Here is a 24,495-nt window from a genome sequence, read left to right as displayed (position 1 = left end):
GACATCAGTTTTAGACATATCTGCATCTATATTAAGAAACAGCATATACAAGAGCTACAAAATGTTTTGTGGACAAAATATTACAGAAGTCAAGACTGGGGCGCCTGGGTGGCTCAGTCGGTTGAGCGTCCGACCTCAGCTCAGGTCACGATCTCGCGGTCTGTAAGTTCGAGCCCCGCGTCAGGCTCTGGGCTGATGGCTCAGAGCCTGGAGCCTGCTTCCGATTCTGTGTCTCCCTCTCTCTCTGCCCGTCCCCCGTTCATGCTCTGTCTCTCTCTGTCTCAAAAATAAATAAATGTTAAAAAAAAAATTAAAAAAAAAAAGTCGAGACTGAAAGCTTAAAAATGTTTACTATTAATTTTAATATCGAGTTTGTTACTCTCATAAATAAAGAGCGAAAATAATTTTCCTTATAAACGTAACTTTTGATTATTTTAAGTTTTCTTGTTTTAAGTCTCTGTCACTTAAATGGGAAAGCATAATATGAGAGATGTCATATCCTAATTGAAAATAAGTTGATATATGCCATCAAAAGTACTATGACTACTGAACTGTCCAAACGGGGGACTCACTTGCATGGTATATGAAATATCAGAAAAGTCCAGCAAAACGGCACAAGAAGCAACCTCAGTGACACAGTAAAATCTTTCTGGAAAAAGGTGCTTACACCTCCCCCACAATTGTAACTGGTCTTGAACTTCCTCTAACCCCCTCAGCCATAAAAACTGCCAGCCATATAAAAATATCTAACAATTACCCAGTAAAGACTTTGGGAAAACTATACAAAAGACAAATTTACACAGCCCTGTAAAAACGGTAATTTCATGTCTGTAATTCTTAACACGGGAGTTTAATTTTACTAACAACCAATAAGACTGAGGAAGCAAAAACCAAACCAAACCAAACCAAACCAAACAAAACTTGGGGAAAATTTGTGGGACATCATTTGTTTGATAATCACTATAAACATCACAATGGATCATTTTCCCCAAAGATTACAGGTAAATATTAAATAGTTCCAAAAGTACCCTACATCATCAAAGAAAAACAACCGGTTTTCTGAGATGATTAACAAATCTTTATCTTAGCATGAAGAGCTGTCTCAAGGTGATACAAATTACTCCAAAAATTAATACATTTCATGTTTTTTCCAAGTTTGCACTTACTTGTAATAAATGGCCCTCTCTCAAAATTACTACGCACTTAAAGGATAAACTATTTTATTTTTTTTTTCAACGTTTATTTCTTTTTGGGACAGAGAGAGACAGAGCATGAACGGGGGACGGGCAGAGAGAGAGGGAGACACAGAATCGGAAACAGGCTCCAGGCTCCGAGCCATCAGCCCAGAGCCCGACGCGGGGCTCGAACTCACGGACCGCGAGATCGTGACCTGGCTGAAGTCGGACGCTTAACCGACTGCGCCACCCAGGCGCCCCCGCCCCTTTTTTTATTTTATTTTTTCAACGTTTTTTATTTCTTTTTGGGACAGAGAGAGACAGAGCATGAACGGGGGAGGGGCAGAGAGAGAGGGAGACACAGAATCGGAAACAGGCTCCAGGCTCCGAGCCATCAGCCCAGAGCCCGACGCGGGGCTCGAACTCACGGACCGCGAGATCGTGACCTGGCTGAAGTCGGACGCTTAACCGACTGCGCCACCCAGGCGCCCCCGGATAAACTATTTTAATACAGGAATTTTCCTACCCTGTTGTATAATTTAGTTCTCTCTCTCTCTCTCAACTATATATATGTAGTATACACATGTAGTTAGAACATATGCAAAATATATGTAAGTTTTATAAATGTATGTATAAACAAAACCTTTTCACTAGAGTCTTTGTTGACAGTATCATTACTCTTCAAATAATTGTGAAAAATTTGCTACCTGGTGCAATTTTCCCATCCTGAGCTGCAGGACCATCTTTCAGCACATTTTTCACTTGTAGGAACTCATCAGGCCTATCTCCACCAATAATGGTAAAACCAAATCCCATTGTACTTTTCTTCAGTGATGCTCGAATAAGGATGCCTTTCAGCTGTGATGGATCTCGAGTAAAGTGGGACTTTTCCACATCTGTACCAAAATGAGAAATGGGTTTGAGAGTGAAAATACTTACAATGAAGATGGCCCTCAAAGTCAAACTTTCAAGACAGTCTATATAAGTAGAAGAAATCACAAAAGAAAGCACATTAGAGAGAATCTAATACTATGAAGCAGAATTTAAATTAGTAAACTATAAATCACTTGGGAAAAAAAAAAAAACCTTAGCCAATGGTTCATTTCTCTTTTATAGGACTCTTCTATGTTATATGAAAGGTAAAAACACCTACTTTATCACCCCCTCATTGCCCAATTTGTTTGTCCTTTTTCTCATCCCAAAGAGTCCTTCATATGAAGTCCAAATGAGACACCTGAGGGACCACCTTTATTATTAAATTCCTTAAAGTCTTGGACATCATTCAGCCATACATTTCATTTAAAAAAGCATCTACTGAGCTCTACTGAGAAAACACTGTTCTAGGAAGATGAAGGCAACTGTCACAAACTTATGAAAAAGAATATACTGGGAACTTTTTATAATTCACAACTCAGGCTTTCTGTAGCCTTCAATTCGTATCTGATGTGAAGGCATCAATCCCTGACCTACGAGTAAGTAGCTTCACATTTCTTTCCCTTTTATTCATGTTCAGTAAATACTTTAGGAAGAAAACAAACACAGCTCCATTAAAAAGCCTATTTTTAGAGGTTTCCTCAGATGATCCTAAAACTAAAAGTGATCCATATTTGCAAATAGCACCACCCTTCTCTCTCCCCTCCTCTCCTTGACCACGGCTGTCATTAGGGCACTTTGAGAACCGTGAAAGCGTCAAATTGTGCAGAGTAAGAGCTTACGAGGTGTTGTTTAAATGAACTTTTGAAATGATAGTCTAACATTTTCTGTCAAATATTTAATAGTTTATTGAGATAAAATCACATATGGTAGAACTCGGCCATTTAAAGTGTACAAGTCAATGTTGTACCCCCATCACCACCACCTGATTTTAGGAAATCCCCCCAAAGAAAACCCCATGCCTGTCACGGCCACTCCCCATTTCTCCCTAACCTGTGTTCACACCCTAGTGTTTGGCAATCACTAATCTACTTTCTGTCTACAGCTTTACCCAAACTGGACGTTTCATATAAATGGACTCATATAATATGCGGTCTTTTGAATGATTTCTTTCACTGGGCATAATGTTTTTGAGGTTCATCGGTAAGTTTTAGCATGTGCTGGTACTTTATTCCCTTTTTATTGCCCAATAACAGTCCATTGCAGGGACATATTATATTTTACTTCCCCATTTTTCACTTGATGGACATCTGGGTTGTTTCCACATTTTGGCCATTATGAACAATGTTGTTATGACCGCTCGTGTACCAGGTTTTGTGTGGGTACGTATTTTCAGTCCTCTCATGTATATAACGAGGACTGAAGTGTAGCCATTGCCATAAACATAGAGTAACTTTGTTTAACATTTTGAAAAACTGCCAAACTTGTCCAAAGATCCTGCACCATTTTATACTTCCACCATCACGCAGGAGGGTTCCAATTTCCCTGCTGTGTTGCTAACACTCGTTACTGTGGGCTTTTTGATTCTAGCCACTCCAGTGGGCATGAGTGGGATCTCACCGTGGTGTAGGTGCTCATTTCCTTAGTGACTTAAATCAACAAAGGTGACTAGCTTCATACACGGCTCGCCCTCAGCACTAGCGTCCAGCCCAGACCCATTTGTATGTGGCTGCTGCGGCCCCTCTTAAAAAGGCTTCGAAGAGACATGCGTTAAAGCTCGTTGTCAGTTAGAGAAGAGTAATCTTTGTGGCTGCCCCATAGGGTAGCACAGATTGTGCAGTGTGCAACCGGCTCCCTCAAGAGACAGGGCTGCCCTGAAAATACTGACAAAGGCAGGCTTGGGGTGGGAGTAGGTCTACTTTATTTGACATGTTCTTCCTAGGGTTGCTGATCTCTTACAAGTGAAAGCACTTGACATGAAAGAAGGAAAGGAAAGGGAAAAGGAAAAGAGAAGGAGAAAGAAAGAAAGAAAGAAAGAAAGAAAGAAAGAAAGAGAGAGAGAGAAAGAAAGAAAGAAAGAAAGAAAGAAAGAAAGAAAGAGAAGAAAGAAAGAAAGAAAGAAAGAAAGAAAGAAAGAAAGAAAGAAAGAAAGAAAGAAAGAAAGAAAGAAAGAAAGAAAGAAAGAAAGAAAGAGAAAGAAAGAAAGGAAGAAAAGGGGAAGGGGAGGCGAAGAGGAAGGGGAAAGGGGGGAAGGGGAGGGGAAGGGGAGGGGGAGGGGGAGGAGGGTAGGGGAGGGGAAGGGGAGGGGAGGGGAGGGGAGGGGAGGGGGAGGTGAAGGGGAGGGGAAGGGGAGGGGAAGGGGAGGTGGAGGGGGAGGGGAGGAGGAGGGGGAGGGGTGGGGGGGAGGGGAGGGGGAGGGAGGGGGAGGGAGGGGAGGGGGGAGGGAAGGGGAGGTACCTAATTCATGGGATTGTTACAGGGATTGGACTAGGTAAAGCATCAAAAGCACGGGCAACAAGGCCTGACAAACAGTAAGCGCTCAATAAATGCAGATGACCACAAACACATACATGCTGTCTAAAGAAGGAGGTTCCTGGCTTACAAACGTGAATACTTCTCCATGTGGCAAGCATATCGTTGGAATGGATGCATCAAACAACTGCAAGATGCTATCAAGGCATCTGAAGAGGGACTGTAATATTAATAACCTTGCAGAGATATTGAGTCTTAGATGAGAAGATGTACACAAAGCATCCAATCGAGTACCTGACCCAGTATCTCCAATGAACGGTAGCCATCATTCTTCCAGAACTTCTATCGCTTCTAGGAAGCTTTTCTTGCCCTTCTCATAGTCAGATTTAATTTTTCTCTCCTTTGTTCCAACTCTCTCCTTTGTTTATGTCTGTTATCATACTGTACTAAAATTAGGTGTCTAGTTCCCTGCCTAAACTGTGAACTCCTGAAAGACAAAGGCTGAGTCATTCTTCTTCTTTTAATGCCCAGCTCATAGGAGAGAGCCTGGTTGTCTAAATTAATAGCACGCGCATGGTCCCTGCCCTCAAGGAGCTTAGAGTTTAATGAGGGAGAAAAAAATCTCCCTTGACATGTGCTATGAACACATGGGCACTCACAAACTGTATATTATAATACAAAGAACTCTGAATTTAAACTCCGTAAAACTAGGTGCAAATTCGGGCTTGACACTGTGCTTCTAAGCAAAAGGCTTATCTCTACTAATGTCTCTCCTGTGCAATGGGGATTCGTGTTTCCCTCCAGTTAGTATCCTCTGTTTACCCTCTTTCAGTCAAAGCTATAAAAACAGTTGACTATACCCATCATCTCTGCTTCATCACCCACCATTCCCTCTTCCTTCTGCTGCATTTTTACTTCTTTTCCACTTGCTCTTGCTAGAGTGACAGATGACCTCCATATTGTCAACCCCACATACACTTTTCAATTTCCACCTTTCTTGACTTTTCAGCAACATGGGACACACTCAACTTCTTTTGGAAACTCATTTCTTCTCTTGGCTGCCTCCACCTATGGCCGCATCTCTTGTTACTACCCCACAAATCTCTCATGTGCTAGCTATTCCTATCTGTTCTTTGGCCCCTAGACCACCATTTCATGCACCTATGGTTTTATACATTCTGTTCCTTTTAACTCTTCCTGACTTAAAGATCCACTTCTAAAGTGTCCTCTGCTTTGAAAGCTCCTCTGTGTCCTTGACCTGCTCCAACAAAGGAGAGGTGAGCACTCCCTCCTTTATGCCTATTAATACATCTCTATTAATACAACATGTATATCTCTATTAATAACAAGGAAAGTATTGGCCACCATTTGCCGGATACCATTGTAAGCACTTTATACATACTAATTTGCATGCTTAGAAACACCTTCAGAGGTAAGTGTTATTCTTATTTCTATTTTATGGATAAAGACACAGGGGCACAAAGAGTTTAGGGAACTTATCCAAGGTTACACAGCTGGGATTCATACCTGATCCATCGTCTGCACATTTAGCTGCTATCTGAGGATGGCACTAACACCACACGTGGCAACCATTAATTTCCTATATTAGAATGTGAACTTTTTTTTTGTAATGTTTATTCATTTTTGAGAGAGAGAGAGAGAGAGAGAGAGAGAGCGCATGAGCGATGGAGGGACAGAGAGAAAGGGGGACAGAGGATCTGAAGCAGGCTCTGTGCTGACAGCGAGCCCGATGTAGGGCTTGCACTCACCAACTGTGAGATCATAACCTGAGCCGAAATCTGATGCTCGCTCCACTGACTGAGCCACCCAGGCGTCCCCAGAATGTGAATTCTTGAGGGCAAGACCTAATCATTTTTGAGTAACATGTGACTGGCAAAGCACTGGGCATACAGCAGGTGCTCAAAAATATTTGTTAAACTAAAAATGCTTACTAAATCAAATGGAAAACTTAAGGGACGAGACTATGTTTTTGAAGAGTAGCTGTAAGAAACAAGTGCTTCTTGGGGGGCCTGGGTGGCTCTGTCAGTTAAACAGCCAGCTCTCGGTTTTGGCTCGGGTCATGATCTCTCCGTTCTTGAGTTCCAACCCTGCATCAGGCTCTGCACTGACAGCAGGGAGTCGGCTTTGGATTCTCTCTCTCCCTTTCTCTCTGCCCTCCACTGTTTGTGCACACACACTCTCTCTCTCTGAAAATAAATGAATAAACTTAAAAAACAAAAAAGAAAGTGCTTCTCTCATTGGCAACAGAAGTGGGGAGTCTACTTGATTATTATAATATGACTGTGTAGACAGAACCCTGGTTATTAACTACAGACGGAGCAGGGGGAAGGGATGGGGAGGGATGAGTAGAACGTAAGAAATTCCTGGGCAGCTTTTTCAAAATACACATGGCTGGGCTCATCAAAATATCAGGTTCTATGCATTTTAAAAATGTCCCCCAGGGGCTCAGACAGTTAAGTGTCTGACTTTGGCTCAGGTCATGATCTCGCAGTTCGTGGGTTCAAGTCCCTCATTGCGCTCTGGGCTGACAGCTCAGAGCCTGGAGCCTGCTTCAGATTCTGTGTCTCCCTCTCCCTCTGCCCAGCCCCCACTTGCATTCTGTCTTTCTCCTTCAAAAATGAACGTTAAAAAAAATTTTTTTAAATGTTCGCCAAATGATTTTGAATTACTAATATCCTACCATTCTACCTGAAAATCAATGATACAGGCAAATAATATGGTGGATTTATTCATATCAGTTCACCAAGAATCCCAGATGGTTACAGACCTCAGACCTAAGCGTTAATTTGGGAGAAGCTCACCATGAATTAGAGATCTCACACTGTCCTGGCCTGAAACCCTGGGAAACAATGCAATCTTCACACAGCAACCTCAAACCCGTAACAAAGCCATGCAACATCTTCCACCAACAATTTCACACTTTCCATATAAGCAGCATAGAAGTAGCAGGACTCTCAAAATGTTGAGATGTTTTATTAAGATAATTCCCACGTTTACAGTGATAACAATGAGACATTCTCTGTTGAACTTCAAAGCCCCAACAATAAAAAGTTCAAGCTCGCTTTCATTAAGTCAATAAATAAATTTCACAAGGTATTCTTGGGAGAAAGGATTGAGGAAAAAGTTCTACCTGCTTTTGAAGGCCCGGCATCAGCCTGTCCTAACTGCTTTTTCCGTTTGGCTTCGTCCACTGGATTTTCAAACTGGGTTTTCTGGTTAAGATGACTGTAAAATGTGGAAAAATAAGCATTTCAGTTTAAGAAGAAAGAATTATGTTATTTTTAAATAGACGCTTATTCCATTCCATCCCCATATGGTTAAGGGGCAAACACGTATCTGTAGACTACGGAACTTAGAGAAGCTGAAAGACGGTAGATGGTTTTGGCAACTAAAGAAGGGCCCATGGAAGACACCTAGGGTGAAAGCTGCTGAAGGATTCACTACAGCTTCTGAATCAAGGAACCCCACAGAGCCAATGACAGTTTACAAAACCGTAGGAGAAGCCCTCACATTTAATGCAATCAGAATGGTTGGCAATGGATCAGTTCATTTTCTAAAAAGCAGTTAATGGTAGGAGGATTTTAATTCAAGTTTTGTTAAAATGAAGCAGCTATAAAGCCGCTTTTGGAAAAATCTGAGTATAGCAGCTTTCTAGAATCTTACTATTATTTTTCCAACTGACTCACCCACATCAATTTAGCAGAGCAACTAAGAGAGAGATTTGCTTGTATCAATTTGTATCACAGAACTTTGCCACACTTAAATTTTGTCATAATTATGTAATAATTAATATAATTAGGTAATTACATATAAATTTGACTGGTATTTCTGATTTAGGAACATTCACGACTGCTGTGGAAAGCACACAGCCACGGGGAGACCAAGGGAGAGCGGCTGGCCAACAGCAGTCAATGCATGGCGGGCAAAAGTACATTTCCCTGGGCGGGGGGGGGGGGGGGGGGGGGGGGGGGGAGGGGGCAGGGGGGGCGGGGGGGGGAGGAGCAGAGCACTCTTTTGTCTGGCAAAGTCAGTCAAGTGGAAGCTGGGTGAGAACACAACTACTGTACAAAAGTTGTTTCAACAGGTTTCATACGGAAGCAGTGGGGTTTACATTCTAGCACTTCCACGGTACAAATATATTTCAGCCAAATGATACACATTTTCCAGTAGAATCCATTTTAACAAGAAGTAGCATTAGCAACTACCAACGATTAAACAGCAAATCATGAGACTCTCAGATTATGACTGCTTTTCGATAGGCTGGATATTACAAAATTTGCACAGAAACAGTTATACAACTTGGATAATTACTTTGCCATCTGTGAGCATCAATGGTGCTGATGGAAGAGGACAGCAGGGACCCATCAGGTATGCTGACTTTATGTCATTCAGGCTTCTAGGACATTATTAACTCTGCAACAGATGTAGTTACTTCGTTTCAGTCTAAATATAGCAAGTTCTACCTGAAATTCTTTGGGTGGTGGGTGTCACTAAAAGTAAACTTCACTAAAAGTAGGGTTCTGTTTCCTATCGAGGGGGACCCCTGGTCAGTGAGTTAACTGTTAAACCCTCTGGGAACATGAAGATCTTTGGTGTTAAGTACTGTTTTCAACATTATTTGTTGGGTACTGACATGTCACAGATTCTTGAAAAAATAAAACCACCAAAAGTGACACTCAGAAAAGAATGAACCTGTTTAGAATGAACCCTGGCCTGCGTCAACATCATCAGCTGGAATGACTCATTTTGCCAGCTAGGCATTAAAACATAAGAAGTAGCAATTTGTATTTCTACTCTTCATAATGTGTGGGAAAGGAGGGGAGGCGTACTCCACTGAATAATCCCTTTCCTGAAAATTCTTTGACAAAAGGATGTAAGATTCTAGCGAAGGGAGTAATTGCACCTGTCACCTTAAACTACTTAGATTAAAATGCTACCCAAATAACAAAACAAAACAAAAAAGTAAAAAAAAAAAAAAAAAAAACAACGCCCTCCTTTTCTTTTGGTTACTTATAGCCACAATATTGTTAAGATATAACAGATTTTGTTTTCCATATAACTAGCTATGGGGAATAAGAGAGAAGAATATCACAGATTACCAGAAAAGTTAAAGAAGGGGAGCAAAGAAGCATGATTATATAGATACCCTGGAATCTCATCCGTATTAAAACTTTGTGTATAATAGGTAGATTTAAAAAACTCATCTCAACAAACAAAATCTGTATTCTTTCATGAAGAATTTGAGATATTAAAGCAGATGAGTACTTTGACTTGGAAACCTACGAGCATCAAGACACTGAACGCAACACTATGAAACAACGTTTCTAAGTACGTAGGCATTCTTATAGAAGGCCTGCCATTAGATTTCTGGAACAATTTTATTTGCAAAAATAAATTAATCCATTTCAGAATCGCATCCCCGAAAATAAATACTTGCAGAGAAGAAGTGCCATTGCAATTGGTGTTACTACTACAAGGCTCCTGCCAAGAGCAATCATTGTGCCATCTGGTTTGACAAACTGAGAGAGCCAAAGAGTAGCCGTTCAAGTAACAGCTTTTTATCTCCATCAGTAAACTCACTGCAGATGACTATGGTCGGGATTCAAAACCTAACTAATCTGGGAATCAAGCCACACTCCATGGCTCAGCTGACTCCATACTAATGTGCGTCTTGAGTACAGCCTGCTCTTTCTTAATCTAATAAATTACCCTCCCGTAAAATGAGCTGGTTCTGGGACCAATCATACAAAATCATGTTGCTGCTGCTTTTGCTTCTAATTCAGGCTATTTCACATGCTCTGTGACAACTAGGAACAGGTCACTTCAGGATTCGCCCTGAGGTTGCTTCAATGTTGTATCTTTGCTTAATGAGAGCCAGATCATTTAGCCCAAGATTTTATAACAGGCAAATGACTTTCACCTCTTGACCATGTATTCAGATTTACTTGGAATGGACAATAAAAGAATGAGAATCATTATCGCAGAAATTTGTTCAGCAGCGTCAATGGCAATTAATAGTTTATTGAAGCCAAATGTAAATAGACCAAACAGCTAGGGGGAAACATCCCACAAAACCTTTCAGTTGGCCTTCGAATAGTCCTTTGACTCGAGAAGCGGTGGTTTCTTTCACTAAATATGCTTTAGGGAAAAAAACCAAACAAACGAAAGAGCCGCTGTGTACTTTTCACACCATAACATCAGCGAGATATTAAATCACACAACAAAAATAAAATTAGCATCGCCATCCGAAGGAACCAAAGTATCGACATCGTGAAGTTCTCTACCTACAGGTCAAAGTGAGTCGTTTTCTTAGGGTACAGGTTAGAGTTTAAGAAATCATTCCAAATATCTAATCACAGTGACTCATATAACAATCTACACATTAGAATAAAGACTAGACGTACACTTGAAACCACTGTCATCTTGTATGTCAACTATATTTGATTTAAAAAAAAAAAGAGGAGAATTACAACAGGAGTCAGAGATACTGACTTTAGGGATAAATACTAGGAAAGGGCGTTTGTTTACGCCACAAAGTGATGAAACAGTAATCGGCAATTATAAAACTAGAAGATTCTCCTCTTTGCTATTTTTTCAGGTAATGATATTCTGCCTTCACCACCTCGGCAGTAGACTGAGACTCCTACCTACTGGGAGGTATATATGCCTACGGCTATAGGGAGGTACATAGCAACATTTCTGACGCGATTATTTGCCGGAGGTCAAAATTCTACCTATAGCATCTGGAAAGAAAGCCATCCCAACGGTCATAACAGGGGAGCAATTGGCTAAATTAAGAAAAGGGAAAGAAACACTGCATGTTGATGTTATCCTGATTTCTGTGACTAACACAGGCAGGTGTTTGTGCTCAGCTCCTACATGGAGTTATGTTTAAATTTAACCATAGCAGCTGTGTAAGAGGCAACTTTCTTCCCCTCAAAAGAATACTAAGCTTTCCTGGATTAGTTCCTTATGAGACAGTACACTCCCAATCCTGTACTCCCCAACTTTGGATCGTTACGGCACGCTGCCCTTTCCCTGTCTTCGCGACCAGATAGCTGTAGTGTTGGAAGTGACCTTAACGTTTCATCTAGTCCTTGCCCTCATGTCACTGTTTCCTATATACTACTTTTCTCCTTAAAGGCTGCAAGAACACTTGCAGCTATTCGTCAGCCTGGCAACTGCCCTCTTACTCTGTTTACTTCAAAGCCAACTTTTGGGGAGCCCAGAACCACGGAGATAAATGCTCGCTGCCCCTCCTTCTAATTCCCCTAGGGGAAAGCCTTGAAAGCTGGCCTGCAGAAGCATGAAGTGTTGTATTCTGTATTCCCTAAAGCTGTATAACGAGGGAAAAACATTTGGGAGAATAGTAACTGCGGTAACAAACTTACTCGACATAGTACGTCCCATACTGAGGGTCCTCTATTTTCTCCCAGCCATAAGGAAGTTCTGTAAATTAAAAAGAGAAATGGAGTAAAATGCCAGATTCCAAACCAGCAGAAAAGAATTCACCACGAGTGAATTGAAGCGTCTTTTATTTCATGACGCTAACATTTGGGAGACCGACAGAAAGCTGAGGACTCACTTTCAAAGAACAAACACAGTTTGAGTCCGAGTGGCTTCTTCAATAGCTAGTGAGTGTCTCAGCAGGTAATTAGAAGCCCAGAACAAAAGATGACATTCAACTCAAAAGCGTTGACATGAATCCTAAGCCATAAAAATGTTAATTATTTAAAAAATCATCTGGTATGGATCTTTCATTTAAACAGCTTTATAATGGGGCACCTGGGTGGCTCAGTGGGGTGAGTGCTCAACTCTTAAACTGGCTCAGGTCATGATCTCATGGCTCGTGGGTTCGACTGACAGTGTGGAGACTCTCTCTCTCTCTCTCCCCTCCATTCCCCCCCCCCAAATTGAATAAATAAACTTAAAAAAAAATAAACAGCTTATAATGCTGATGCAAGTCACACCCTATAGTTCAATACAAGCAGCAGCTATGTGTTCAATTTTTCACTATTATACATACGACTTGTCAATGATTTCTACTATTCTGACCCACTTCTCCCCCTAAAAAAAGTCCAGCCTTGGATTTTTGCCATTTCAGGTGGGCAATCTAGATTTCCTTAAAATCTAAGAAAAATACCTACTTTCTCTTGCATTAATTTGAGTTTCTGAATGAAAATGTAAAATAACCACCACAGCTCCTTGTGTAGGATCCGTATTTGTGTCTGGTAACAAAGGAATATCTTATGCAGGATTATTATATATTATTTAGCCCAGGTAACTAATAAAATATAACCAGAAAAACCAAAGGTAGCTGAATTTCTGATAGTTAAAAAAAAATAAAAAATTCCAGTCTTTCCAATAGAGACCGAAACTGTCAAGAAAAAAATCCTCTTCCTTTCCACTCTGTTTTCCTAGTTAAAGCTTCTGAAGAATCATTTTATTAGTGAGACACAGATTTAGTTGGCAGGAATGTTCCTAGCAGGTGGTTTTAATGCTAGCAGTTTACACGTAGGAGCCCAGCAAGAGGGAGTTTTTTAAAAACCCAGTTATACACTATGATGATCCATACTTTTATTGTCAATTTCTTTGAGAATGTTCTTCTGCCAGGCCAAAACACACACATGTGCGTGTACACACACACACACACACACACACACACACACACACACACACACACACACACACACACATACACGACGTATGCTAGAGAGCAAATAGGCTTAGAATATATCCAAAGATTTATTAATTCTTTATCACTTAGCTGCAGTTTTGATGCATGGACTTTGTAAGGAAAAATTTCACTGTAAGGAACCTGACAAGCTATCCAGACTATTATGCTAATAAAATCATTTCACATTCAGAATAAAAGGAGAGAATAGATGACTAGCCACTGGATGAAAAGCTCTGAATCACCTTCATCCCCTTTCTCCCTCCTATTTTTCTGCCTGTGTATATATATTGATTGGTGGTTTTGAAGCTTGGTGAGTTTTTGTGGTTCTCCTTTGAAGAACCTGGCTGAAATGTCTGAGGTGGAAAAGATGAGAATCGTTGAAAATGGCTGTATGAAAACAGAATAAAACAGCCGAGAAGAACTAGACGCACTTCAGTTCGCTTTGATCTTCCACAGCTATGCAGCAAATAACTGTCAATTAAGTAGGTATGATAGTTTATACCAAGCACCTGTTACATGGGTAGGAGTATTTGCTGGCTTATTCTGTAAAAAATAAAAAAAGGTCTTTCATAATATTACCAAAGCATTACCATTAAGGATCTTCCATGAAAGAGATTTTTTTTCTTTAATAGGAAGTTTCTTGAAATAGCACGGGAACTGAATGGTGCTGAGTCAGGATGGGTGCTATTACTGCACCATGGCTGGATTTATGCTTTGTCTTTAGAAAAGTTTGCAGAATTGCAAGAACTGTAGACAGAGCTGAAACATTCCACTTGGTATCTAAACAACTTGCCAAAAAAATGTATTAATACTTAATAAGGATACAAGATCGACATAAATAGATTTCAGTGTTAATCTGGAGTTGATTCAGCATTTTAATTAGCAACTAACAGATAAAGCACAGCCCTTTCTTTAGGAGAGTAAACAAACTGGTACTTTATCTCCTGGGTTACTTACTTAAAAATTTTTTATGTTTATTTTTGAGAGAGAGAGAGAGACAGAGACAGAGGGAGAGTGAGGGTGCCAGCAGGGGAGGGGAAGAGTGACAGGGAGACAAAGAATCCCAAGTAGGCTCCACACTGTCAGCACACAGCCCGATGTAGGGCTTGAACACATGAACTGTGAGATCATGACCTGAGCCGAGACCAAGAGTTGGACGTTTAACTGACTGAGCCACCTAGGCGCCCCTGACTTACTTTTTTATTATTTATTTGTTTTTATTTTCAGAGAGAGAGAGAGAGAGAGAGAACATGAGCGAGCAGGGGAGAGGGGCAGAGGGAGACAGAATCTTTTTTGAAAAATTTTTTAGATGTTTATTTATTTTTGAGAGAGAGAGAGACAGACAGACAGACACATGGAGCGTAAGTGTGAGAGGGGCAGACAGAGAGGGAGACACAGAATCTGAAGCAGGATCCAGGCTCCGAGCTGTCAGCACAGAGCCCGACGTGGGGCTCGAACTCACAAACTGCGAGATCGTGACCTGAGCCAAAGTCAAATGCTTAACTGACTGAGCAACCCAGATGCCCTGAGAGAGAGAATCTTAAGTAGGCTCCGTGCTCAGGACGAAGCCCAGCGCAGGACTCAATCCCACGACCCTGGGATCATGACGTGAGCCAAAATCAAGAGTTGAACGCTCAACCAACTGAGCTACCCAGGCACACTTCTGGGGCTACGTTTAGTTATGGTTTTAAACCTTTACTACTGATACTTTTAGCCAGTTTTCTGCAGAGCAGGTTAATGCAGATAAAGGAGCAGTTATTGCTTGCCCATTTAAAATAAAGTTAATAAAAGCAAAATTAAAACACTTAGCGATTTTATACACTATCCACTGGCTCAATTAATTCACTGACTTCCTCTTTTCCCTTTCCCTCTCTTCCTCTTTCCTTCTTCCTTATGCAAAAATAATTAGAAACACAACCCAGTTCTTGACCTCAAAAAGTTCACAGTCTAAGCAGAGAAGCAGAGAAGAGAAATTACATAATCAAGATAAACACTAGCTTTTTGGGGGTGTGCAGTGGAAGGATACCAATTGGCTCATAAGAGTAGCTACCAGGAAAGTCTTCTAAAAGAGGGTGATGTTTGGGCAGTCTTTAAGGATGATTTGGAAATGGAGAGAATGGGGTCATTCCAACAGATCAAAGAGCGCTGAGGGGTTAAGAATGGGTGGCATTTTCAGTAATTACAAATAATTTGACAGGACTGGAGTGAAGGCTGTGTGCAAGGTGTTTATCCTATAAGCAAGCATCAAACCACATTTCTTGAGGGCCATGTTAAGGATTCTGATCTTTATTTAGATAACAATGGAACAAAATTAAGTTCATATTTGAGAAAGATTATGGGGCCGCAGTAACAGAGGATGGAATCGATGGAGTGGAGAATAAAGACAGGCAAATTCGAAAATGGTTAATAGCCTAGAGAAGGAGCCATGAAGGCTGGAACTAAGGCAGTGGTAGAAGGAATGGAGAGAGAGAATGTTTAATACAAGGCAAAGTAACAGGATTCAGAGACTAACATGAGATCGAAGGAGGAAAAGACAGGAGGCGGCCAAGATGATGCCCAGGTCATTGGCTCTTCTGGCATGAGACCGATAACATTAACAAATATTTATTGAATACCTACCATGAGAATAGCTGTGGGAATAGGAGAGAGGTATTAATTTCCGTTTAGAGGCATTTAGGGGAGAAATTATATGTAAAAACTGCCTAGTACATTCCCCAGCACCAATGGACACTCAAGAGATGGCAGGTGTTTATTTACTTATTTAATTTTTTTTTAAATATGAAATTTATTGTCAAATTGGTTTCCATACAATACCCAGTGCTCATCCCAACAGGTGCCCTCCTCAATGCCCATCACCCACTTTCCCCTCCCTCTCACCCCCCCTGCAACCCTCAGTTTATTCTCAGTTTTTAAGAGTCTCTTATGGTTTGCCTCCCTCCCTCTCTAACTTTTCTTTTCCTCTTCCCCTCCCCCATGTCTATCTCTTAAGTTTCTCAGGATCCACCTAAGAGTGAAAACATATGGTATCTGTCTTTCTCTGTATGACTTATTTCACTTAGAATAACACTCTCTAGTTCCATCCACGTTGCTACAAAAGGCCATATTTCATTCTTTCTCATCGCCGAGTAGTATTCCATTGTATATATAAACTGCAATTTCTTTATCCACTCATCAGTTGATGGACATTTAGGCTCTTGCCATAATTTGGCTATTGTTGAAAGTGCTGCTATAAACATTGGGGTTCAAGTGCCCCTATGCATCAGCACTCCTGTAGCCCTTGGGTAAATTCCTAGCAGCGCTATTGCTGGGTCATAGGGTAGATCTATTTTTAATTTTTTGAGGAACCTCCACACTGTTTTCCAGAGTGGCAGCAACAGCTCCCATTCCCACCAACAGTGCAAGAGGGCTCCAATTTCTCCACATCCTCTCCAGCATCTATAGTCTCCTGATTTGTTCATTTTAGCCACTCTGACTGCTGTGAGGTGATATCTGAGTGTGGTTTTGATTTGTATTTCCCTGATAAGGAGTGACATTGAGCATCTTTTCATGTGCCTGTTGGCCATCTGGATGTCTTCTTTAGAGAAGTGTCTATTCATGTCTTTTGCCCATGTCTTCACTGGATTGTTTTCGGGTGTGGAGTTTGGTGAGTTCTTTGTAGATTTTGGATACTAGCCCTTTGTCTGATATGTCATTTGCAAATATCTTTTCCTATTCCATTAGTTGCCTTTTAGTTTTGTTGATTGTTTCCTTTGCAGTGCAGAAGCTTTTTATCTTCATGAGGTCTCAATAGTTCATTTTTGCTTTTAATTCCCTTGCCTTTGGAGATGTGCCGAGTAAGAAATTGCTGCGGCTGAGGTCAGAGAGGTTTTTTCCTGCTTTCTCCTCTAGGGTTTTGATGGTTTCCTGTCTCACATTCAGGTCCTCCATCCATTTTGAGTTTATTTTTGTGAATGGTGTAAGAAAGTGGTCTAGTTTCATTCTTCTGCATGTTGCTGTCCAGTTCTCCCAGCACCATTTGTTAAAGAGACTGTCTTTTTTCCATTGGATATTCTTTCCTGCTTTGTCAAAGACGAATTGGCCATACTTTTGTGGGTTCATTTCTGGAGTCTCTATTCTATTCAATTGGTCTATGTGTCTGTTTTTGTGCCAATACCATGCTGTCTTGATGATTACAGCTTTGTAGTAAAGGCTAAAGTCTGGGATTGTGATGCCTCCCGCTTTGGTTTTCTTCAAAATTACTTTGGCTATTCGGGGTCTTTTGTGGTTCCATACAAATTTTAGGATAGCTTGTTCTAGCTTTGAGAAGAATGCTGGTGCGATTTTGATTGGGATTGCACTGAATGTGTAGATTCTCTTGTGTAGTATCGACATTTTAACAATATTTATTATTCCAATCCATGAGCACAGAATGTTTTTCCATTTCTTTGTATTCTTCAACTTCCTTCATAAGCTTTCTATAGTTTTCAGCATACAGATCTTTTACATCTTTGGTTAGGTTTATTCCTAGGTATTTTATGGTTCTTGGTGCAATTGTGAATGGATCACTTTCTTTGTCTTTGTGTTGCTTCATTATTAGTGTAGAAGAATGCAACTGATTTCTGTATATTAATTTTGTTTCCTGTGACTTTGCTGAATTCATGTATCAGTTCTAGCAGACTTTTGGTGGAGTCTGTCAGGTCCTCCACGTATAATATCATGTCATCTGCAAAAAGTGAAAGATTGACTTCATCTTTGCCAAGATTTCCTTTGCCTTTGATTTCCTTTTGTTGTCTGATTGCTGATGCTAGAACTTCCAACACTATGTTAAGCAACATCCCTGTCGTGTACCTGATCTCAGGGGGAAGCTCTCAGTTTTTCCCCATTGAGGATGACATTAGCTGTGGGCTTTTCGTAAATGGCTTTTATGATGTTTAAGTATGTTCCTTCTATCCTGACTTTCTCGAGGGTTTTTATTAAGAAAGGATGCTGAATTTTGTCAAATCCTTTTTCTGCATCAATTGACAGGATCATATGGTTCTTATCTTTTCTTTTATTAATGTGATGTATCACAATGATTGATTTGCGAATGCTGAACCAGCCCTGCAGCCCAGGAATGAATCCCACTTGATCATGGTGAATAATTCTTTTTATATGCTGTTGAATTCGATTTGCTAGTATCTTGTTGAGATTTTTTTGCATCCATATTCATCAGAGATGTTGGCCTGTAGTTCTCTTTTTTTACTGGGTCTCTGTCTGGTTTAGGAATCAAAGTAATACTGGCTTCATAGAATGAATCTGGAAGTTTTCCTTCCCTTTCTATTTTTTGGAACAGCTTGAGAAGGATAGGTATTATCTCTGCTTTAAATGTCTGGTAGAATTCCTCAGGGAAGCTATCTGGTCCTAGACTCTTATTTGTTGGGAGATTATTGATAACTGATTCAATTTTTTCGCTGGTCATGGGTCTGTTCAAGTTTTCTATTTCTTCCTGTTTGAATTTTGGTAGTGGGTGGGTGCTTACGAATTTGTCCATTTCTTCCAGGTTGTCCAGTGTGTTGGCATATAATTTTTCATAGTATTCCCTGATAACTGCTTGTATCTCTGAGGGATTGGTTGTAATAATTCCATTTTCATTCATGATTTTATCTATTTGGGTCATCTTCCTTTTCTTTTTGAGAAGCCTGGCTAGAGGTTTATCAATTTTGTTTATTTTTTCAAAAAACCAACTCTTGGTTTCATTGATCTGCTCTACAGTTTTTTAGATTCTATATTGTTCATTTCTGCTCTGATCTTTATGATTTCTCTTCTTCTGCTGGGTTTAGGGTGTCTTTGCTGTTCTGCTTCTAGTTCCTTTAGGTGTGCTGTTAGATTTTGTATTTGGGATTTTTCTTGTTTCTTGAGATAGGCCTGGATTGCAGTGTATTTTCCTCTCAGGACTGCCTTCGCTACATCCCAAAGCATTTGGGTTGTTGTATTTTCATTTTCATTTGTTTCCATATATTTTTAAATTTCTTCTGTAATTGCCTGGTTGACCCAGTCATTCTTTAGTAGGGTGTTCTTTAACCTCCATGCTTTTGGAGGTTTTCCACACTTTTTCCTGTGGTTGATTTCAAGCTTCATAGCATTGTGGTCTGAAAGTGTACATGGTACAATCTCAATTCTTGTATACTTATGAAGGGCTGTTTTGTGACCCAGTATGTGATCTATCTTGGAGAATGTTCCATGTGCACTCGAGAAGAAAGTATATTCTGTTGCTTTGGGATGCAGAGTTTAAATATATCCGTCAAGTCCATCTGATCCAATGTATCATTCAGGGCCCTTGTTTCTTTATTGATCCTGTATCTAGATTATCTATCCATTACCGTTAAGTGGGGTATTAGAGCCCCCTGCAATTACCACATTCTTATCAATAAGGTTGCTTATGTTTGTGATTGTTTTATGTATTTGGGGGCTCCCGTATTCGGCACATAGACATGTATAATTGTTAGCTCTTCCTGATGGATAGACCCTGTAATTATTATATAGTGCCCTTCTTCATCTCTTGTTACAGCCTTTAAAGTCTAGTTTGTCTGATATAAGTATGGCTACTCCAGCTTTCTTTTGACTTCCAGTAGCATGATAAATAGTTCTCCATCCCCTCACTTTCAATCTGAAGGTGTCCTCAGGTGTAAAATGAGTCTCTTGTAGACAGCAAATAGATGGGTCTTGGTTTTTTATCCATTCTGATACCCTATGTCTTTTGATTGGAGCATTTAGTCCATTTACATCCAGTGTTATTACTGAAAGATATGGGTTTAGAATCATTGTGATGTCTGTAGGTTTCATGCTTGTGGTGATGCCTCTGGTACTTTGTGGTCCTTGCAACATTTCACTTACAGAATCCCCCTTAGGATCTCTTGTAGGGCTGGTTTAGTGGTGATGAATTCCTTCAGTTTTTGTTTGCTTGGGAAAACTTTTATCTCTCCTTCTATTCTGAATGACAGACTTGCTGGATGAAGGATTCTCGGCTGCATATTTTTTCTGTTCATCACATTGAAGGTTTCCTGCCATTCCTTTCTGGCTTGCCAAGTTTCAGTAGATAGGTCTGCTACTACTCTTATGTGTCTACCTTTGTAAGTTAGGGACTGTTTACCCCTAGTTGCTTTCAAAATTTTCTCTTTATCCTTGTATTTTGCCAGCTTCACTATGATATGTCGTGCAGAAGATCGATTCAAGTTATGTCTGAAGGGAGTTCTCTGTGCCTCTTGGACTTCAATGCCTTTTTGTTTCCCCAGATCAGGGAAGTTCTCAGCTATGATTTGTTCAAGTATACCTTCAGCCCCTTTTTCTCTCTTCTTCTTCTGGAATTCCTATGATACGGATATTGTCCCATTTGATTGAATCACTTAATTCTCTAATTCTCCCCTCATACTCCTGGATTTTTTTATCTCTCTTTTTCTCAGCTTCCTCTTTTTCCATAATTTTATCTTCTTATTCACCTATTCTCTCCTCTGCTTCTTCAATCTGTGCTATGGCCACCTCCATTTTATTTTGCACCTCGCTTATAGCATTTTTTAGCTCCTCATGACTATTTCTTAGTCCCTTGATCTCTGTAGCAATAGATTCTCTGCTGTCCTCTATGCTTTTTTTCAGGATGGCGGGTGTTTAAAAGTCAGAATTGATAGAACAAAAATGAAGAAGATATGGTGAGGAAAAAGTTAAGGATGGTAACTGGTTTGGGGTCATGGACGTGACGTCAGTGTTGAGGGCAGGAAGGGAGGGTACACAGAAGATTCAGCTCAATTTGGGAGGGAACACATTTGAGGGGCCTATGGAACATCCTGGCAGAAATATCTCACCATCTCAGGGAAACAGGGACCTGGTCCTCAAAAGAGAAACACAGAAGAGAAGGATTTGGGACATATTGCATTTAAAAGCCACGACAGTGGACAAGATTACCTGGATATATTGTGAGAAGAAAAAGGTAGAGAACAGAACATCAGGAGTATTAGCCACTTAAGGAGCAGATGGAGAAAGTAACAACTGTCAGGGGGAAGAATATCAAAAAAGACAGGGGAGCAGAGCATGGTCAATACTAATAAATGCTCTGGAAAGCTGTCGTTCAAAAGAGGCTGAAAAGAGACGTTCAAATTTGGCAGTCAGAAGTTACTGGTGACCTTAAGACAAGCACTTTCACTAAAAAGGCAGGGGGAAGAAGTCAGCATATTGTAGTAGTAAAGAGGAAGACAGAAGGTGGAGTCCTTAAGAAGATATAACTTCTTGTTGTTGTAAAAAGGATGGTTGAGAACTGGAAGAAGGGAGGGTCAAGAGAAAATGAGTTCATTTACTTTTGAGATAGGAAAGACCTAACCCTATTTTTCTGGATTAGAAGCCAAAGCATTCTCCCCAAAAGCTGATTCAAAAGGAAAAGCCATTTCTGGCATATCAAGCAGCTGGTTGGTCCTAAGGCCCATGAATTTATCTTTCTCTCCTGTTCCTGCAATAAGATTTTTCTTATTTCAATACACGAATTGCAACTGTTTTCTCATTGTGGAGCTGATAATTCTCTTTTATCTTTCTTGAAGCTCCAAAATAACATCAACATTCAATACTTTTTATAGCTTTTGGTAAAAATTTAATCTCTCTTTCATCCTAAGAGGAAAGGGGTGAATTGAGTATAAAGCAGATTCCTGATGTTGTATTTTTAAGATAACTTTTTAACCTAAACAACTAATTATTTTAGTTGAATGAAGATAGATAAGTACAGCAATTAAACTGTTAGAGCCTAAATACATGGCTGCATTTTGGAGGTCAGAAAACTAGGAAGGAAAAGGGCAAGTTTTAGAAACTAAGGTTTTTCTAGAAGACCTTAAACCTTTAGCTGAATGCAAACAATAAACATCTTAAACTGCAAAAATTTACATTTAAGATATCATTATTACTATTTCCCCTCATTCAGCATCTGGTCTGCAAGGCACGATGGAGAATACCAATGTAAGTCAGATGTAGTGTAGCTGGAAATACTGTATTGTGGGGCGGTTTCCCCCATTCAGGGGGATGCACAGTGGAAGTGCTAATGGTTGGCTGAGCATCAAACAAACAGGCTCAGGGTTCCAAACTGTGGGATTCCCGCAAGTAAGTACAGGTGATGTTAGGAAGGCATATCTAGTTGTGGGGATGGAAAGTACCTTCCATCAAAAAGTTTTGAGGGTAGCTCAGTTGGTTAAGTATCCAACTCTTGATTTCAGCCCAGATCAAGGTCTCACAGTTGTGAGATCAAGCCCTGCTTCAGGCTCTGCGCTGAGCATAAAACCTGCTTGAGATATTCTCTCTCTCTCTGCCCCTTCCCTGCTCACATGTGCACTCTCCCTCTCTTTAAAAAAAAAAAAAGTTTCGAACATTCCTACTATACTAAATGCAACTGTGGTTGATCTTAAGAAAGATATAATTAGGAGGACCATATAATGTATTGTCCACTTTTGAGAGTAAAAGGGGACACTATTATTATCATTAATTATTCTGGAATAATTAAAAGGAATAATTAAAAAGGAATAAGTGGAGTTATTAGTTCCTGGGCTGACCAAGACATATTGTCGGTCTTAATGTAAAGAGCATCAGGGGGCAAGACTCATTCAATTTTTCAAATTTCCATAGAAGGGAGAAAGAAAGGGAGAAACGTTTCCAGTGTCTCTGAGCCCCTTAACTTTCTTCTCCAAGGAAGAAAGACTGTCTTATCTGACTGGTGAGTTTCAGAGAATGGATTCAGTATGCTTGGCTCAGGACTTGAGTTCCCTGGCTGTTTTGCACGTCAGCCTGCCTGCAGAGGGTGCAGTCTGGTCCGATTTGCCACGCCTGCCCTAGGGGAAGAGGCCCCAGCTGTACAGAAGACAGAGATTGAGGGCTGAAGGCTGCCTCCTGCAGGGGTAAAACACCAGTAAGCCCATACAGATGCAGAGCTAAAGTCAGGTTCACTCATCAGCTAGCATTTTCACCCATCTGATTCCTTGGTCTTATTTCAGCATTGACTCCAACCTGGTGAATGAAGACAGACTTCCTATTTATGTCTTGCACCCAGAACTTCATAGAGATTAAAAAATATTTTCAAGGAGACCAAAATAATCTGGAAGACAGAGTAACTTCTTTCCTTCCTTTCCTCCTCTCCTCCTTCCAAACATGTAAGTCCCTACTGAAGGGATATACAAATGAAGAAGACAAAATCACTGCTCTTATAGAATGTATGTATCTAGTTATACTGCAATGGAATACGTGCTACAATGGAAAGGTGCCCATGGTACTGTTGAGCACAGAGAAGAGAACACCTAATTCTGACCTGCAGAGAATGACAAGAGGAGGCTACGACGAAATTATACTTTAGAACTGAGCTTGGAAGGATCAGTAGATATGAGCCAGGTGAACACAGGGAGCAAGGCTTGTTCCTGACCAAAGACATGGACATGTGGCAAAGGCAAAGACAACAACTATGTCATATTTATGACATGAAATTACTTTGGAAAAAATGAAAATGCTTTGAAAAAAGAAATGTAGAATATGGTTCAACTGTAAAAAATCTTCAATATTTTCACCAAAGAGTTTAGATTTTATTCTGTGACTGTAAGAGCCATTATAGGTTTCTGAGGAAGGGACAGGTATAAGGCAGTTGTATTTTAGAAAAATTTGTAGCCCATGTAGCCAAAGGTTTTTGATCATGTAGCCTTACCAGCCAAACATGTTGAATGTACTTCCAAGATGTGTTTATTCATAAATATATATGTACTGCTCTAATATGTACATAATAAAGGGGCGCCTGGGTGGCTCAGTTGGTTAAGCTCCAACTTCAGCACAGGTCATGATCTCACAGTTCATGGGTTCAAAACCCCACATCGGGCTCTGTTCTGAGAGCTCGGAACCTGGAGCCTGCTTCGGATTCTGTGTCTCCTTCTCTCTCTGCCCCTCCCCTGCTCGCACTCTATCTCTTTCTCTCTCAAAAATAAATAAATATTAAAAAAAAATCTTTAAAAGATATGTACATAATAAAGCATACAAAAGACAAATTTAAAAAGGAGATGAAGACTAAATAAATAATCATTGTGATTTTATCTCCATGTGGCTTAAAAAAGCTCACATATGAAGTATATGAAGTATCAGCTCTGTTTACTTACTGGTCACTTGGGCTTGCATATTGGTATTATCTTCAACAGGCAGTATCTATGCGAATCCTTAAGTCACATTTCAATTTTTATGAATTAAAAACCATATAACCTAGCTTACGTATCCACTTAACTGGGCACAAACAACGTGTAAAACTTCACAGTGCCCTGACAA

At 40.3% G+C, this 24,495-nt stretch overlaps 1 protein-coding gene across 3 annotated transcripts in view; it reads right to left on the bottom strand.

The window, feature by feature from the left end:
• MAGI3 (membrane associated guanylate kinase, WW and PDZ domain containing 3) overlaps positions 1–24,495 on the bottom strand; it is a 250,064-nt gene that overhangs the window by 40,502 nt on the left and 185,067 nt on the right. For all 3 annotated transcript variants that reach the window (XM_086717871.1, XM_086717872.1, XM_086717874.1), the window contains exons 7-9: positions 11,933–11,990; positions 7,672–7,766; positions 1,883–2,071 (exon numbers count right to left, since the gene is read on the bottom strand). In XM_086717871.1, coding sequence (XP_086573997.1) covers positions 1,883–2,071; positions 7,672–7,766; positions 11,933–11,990 — 342 coding nt within the window. The remainder of the gene's footprint in view (positions 1–1,882; positions 2,072–7,671; positions 7,767–11,932; positions 11,991–24,495) is intronic.

Source organism: Puma concolor, chromosome C1 (assembly GCF_028749965.1).
Source record: "Puma concolor isolate L17-30 chromosome C1, mPumCon1.1.hap2, whole genome shotgun sequence".
Lineage (NCBI taxonomy): Eukaryota > Metazoa > Chordata > Mammalia > Carnivora > Felidae > Puma > Puma concolor.
The sequence above is the reverse complement of the archived record's forward strand: the minus strand, read 5'-3'. Positions and strand labels throughout refer to the sequence as shown.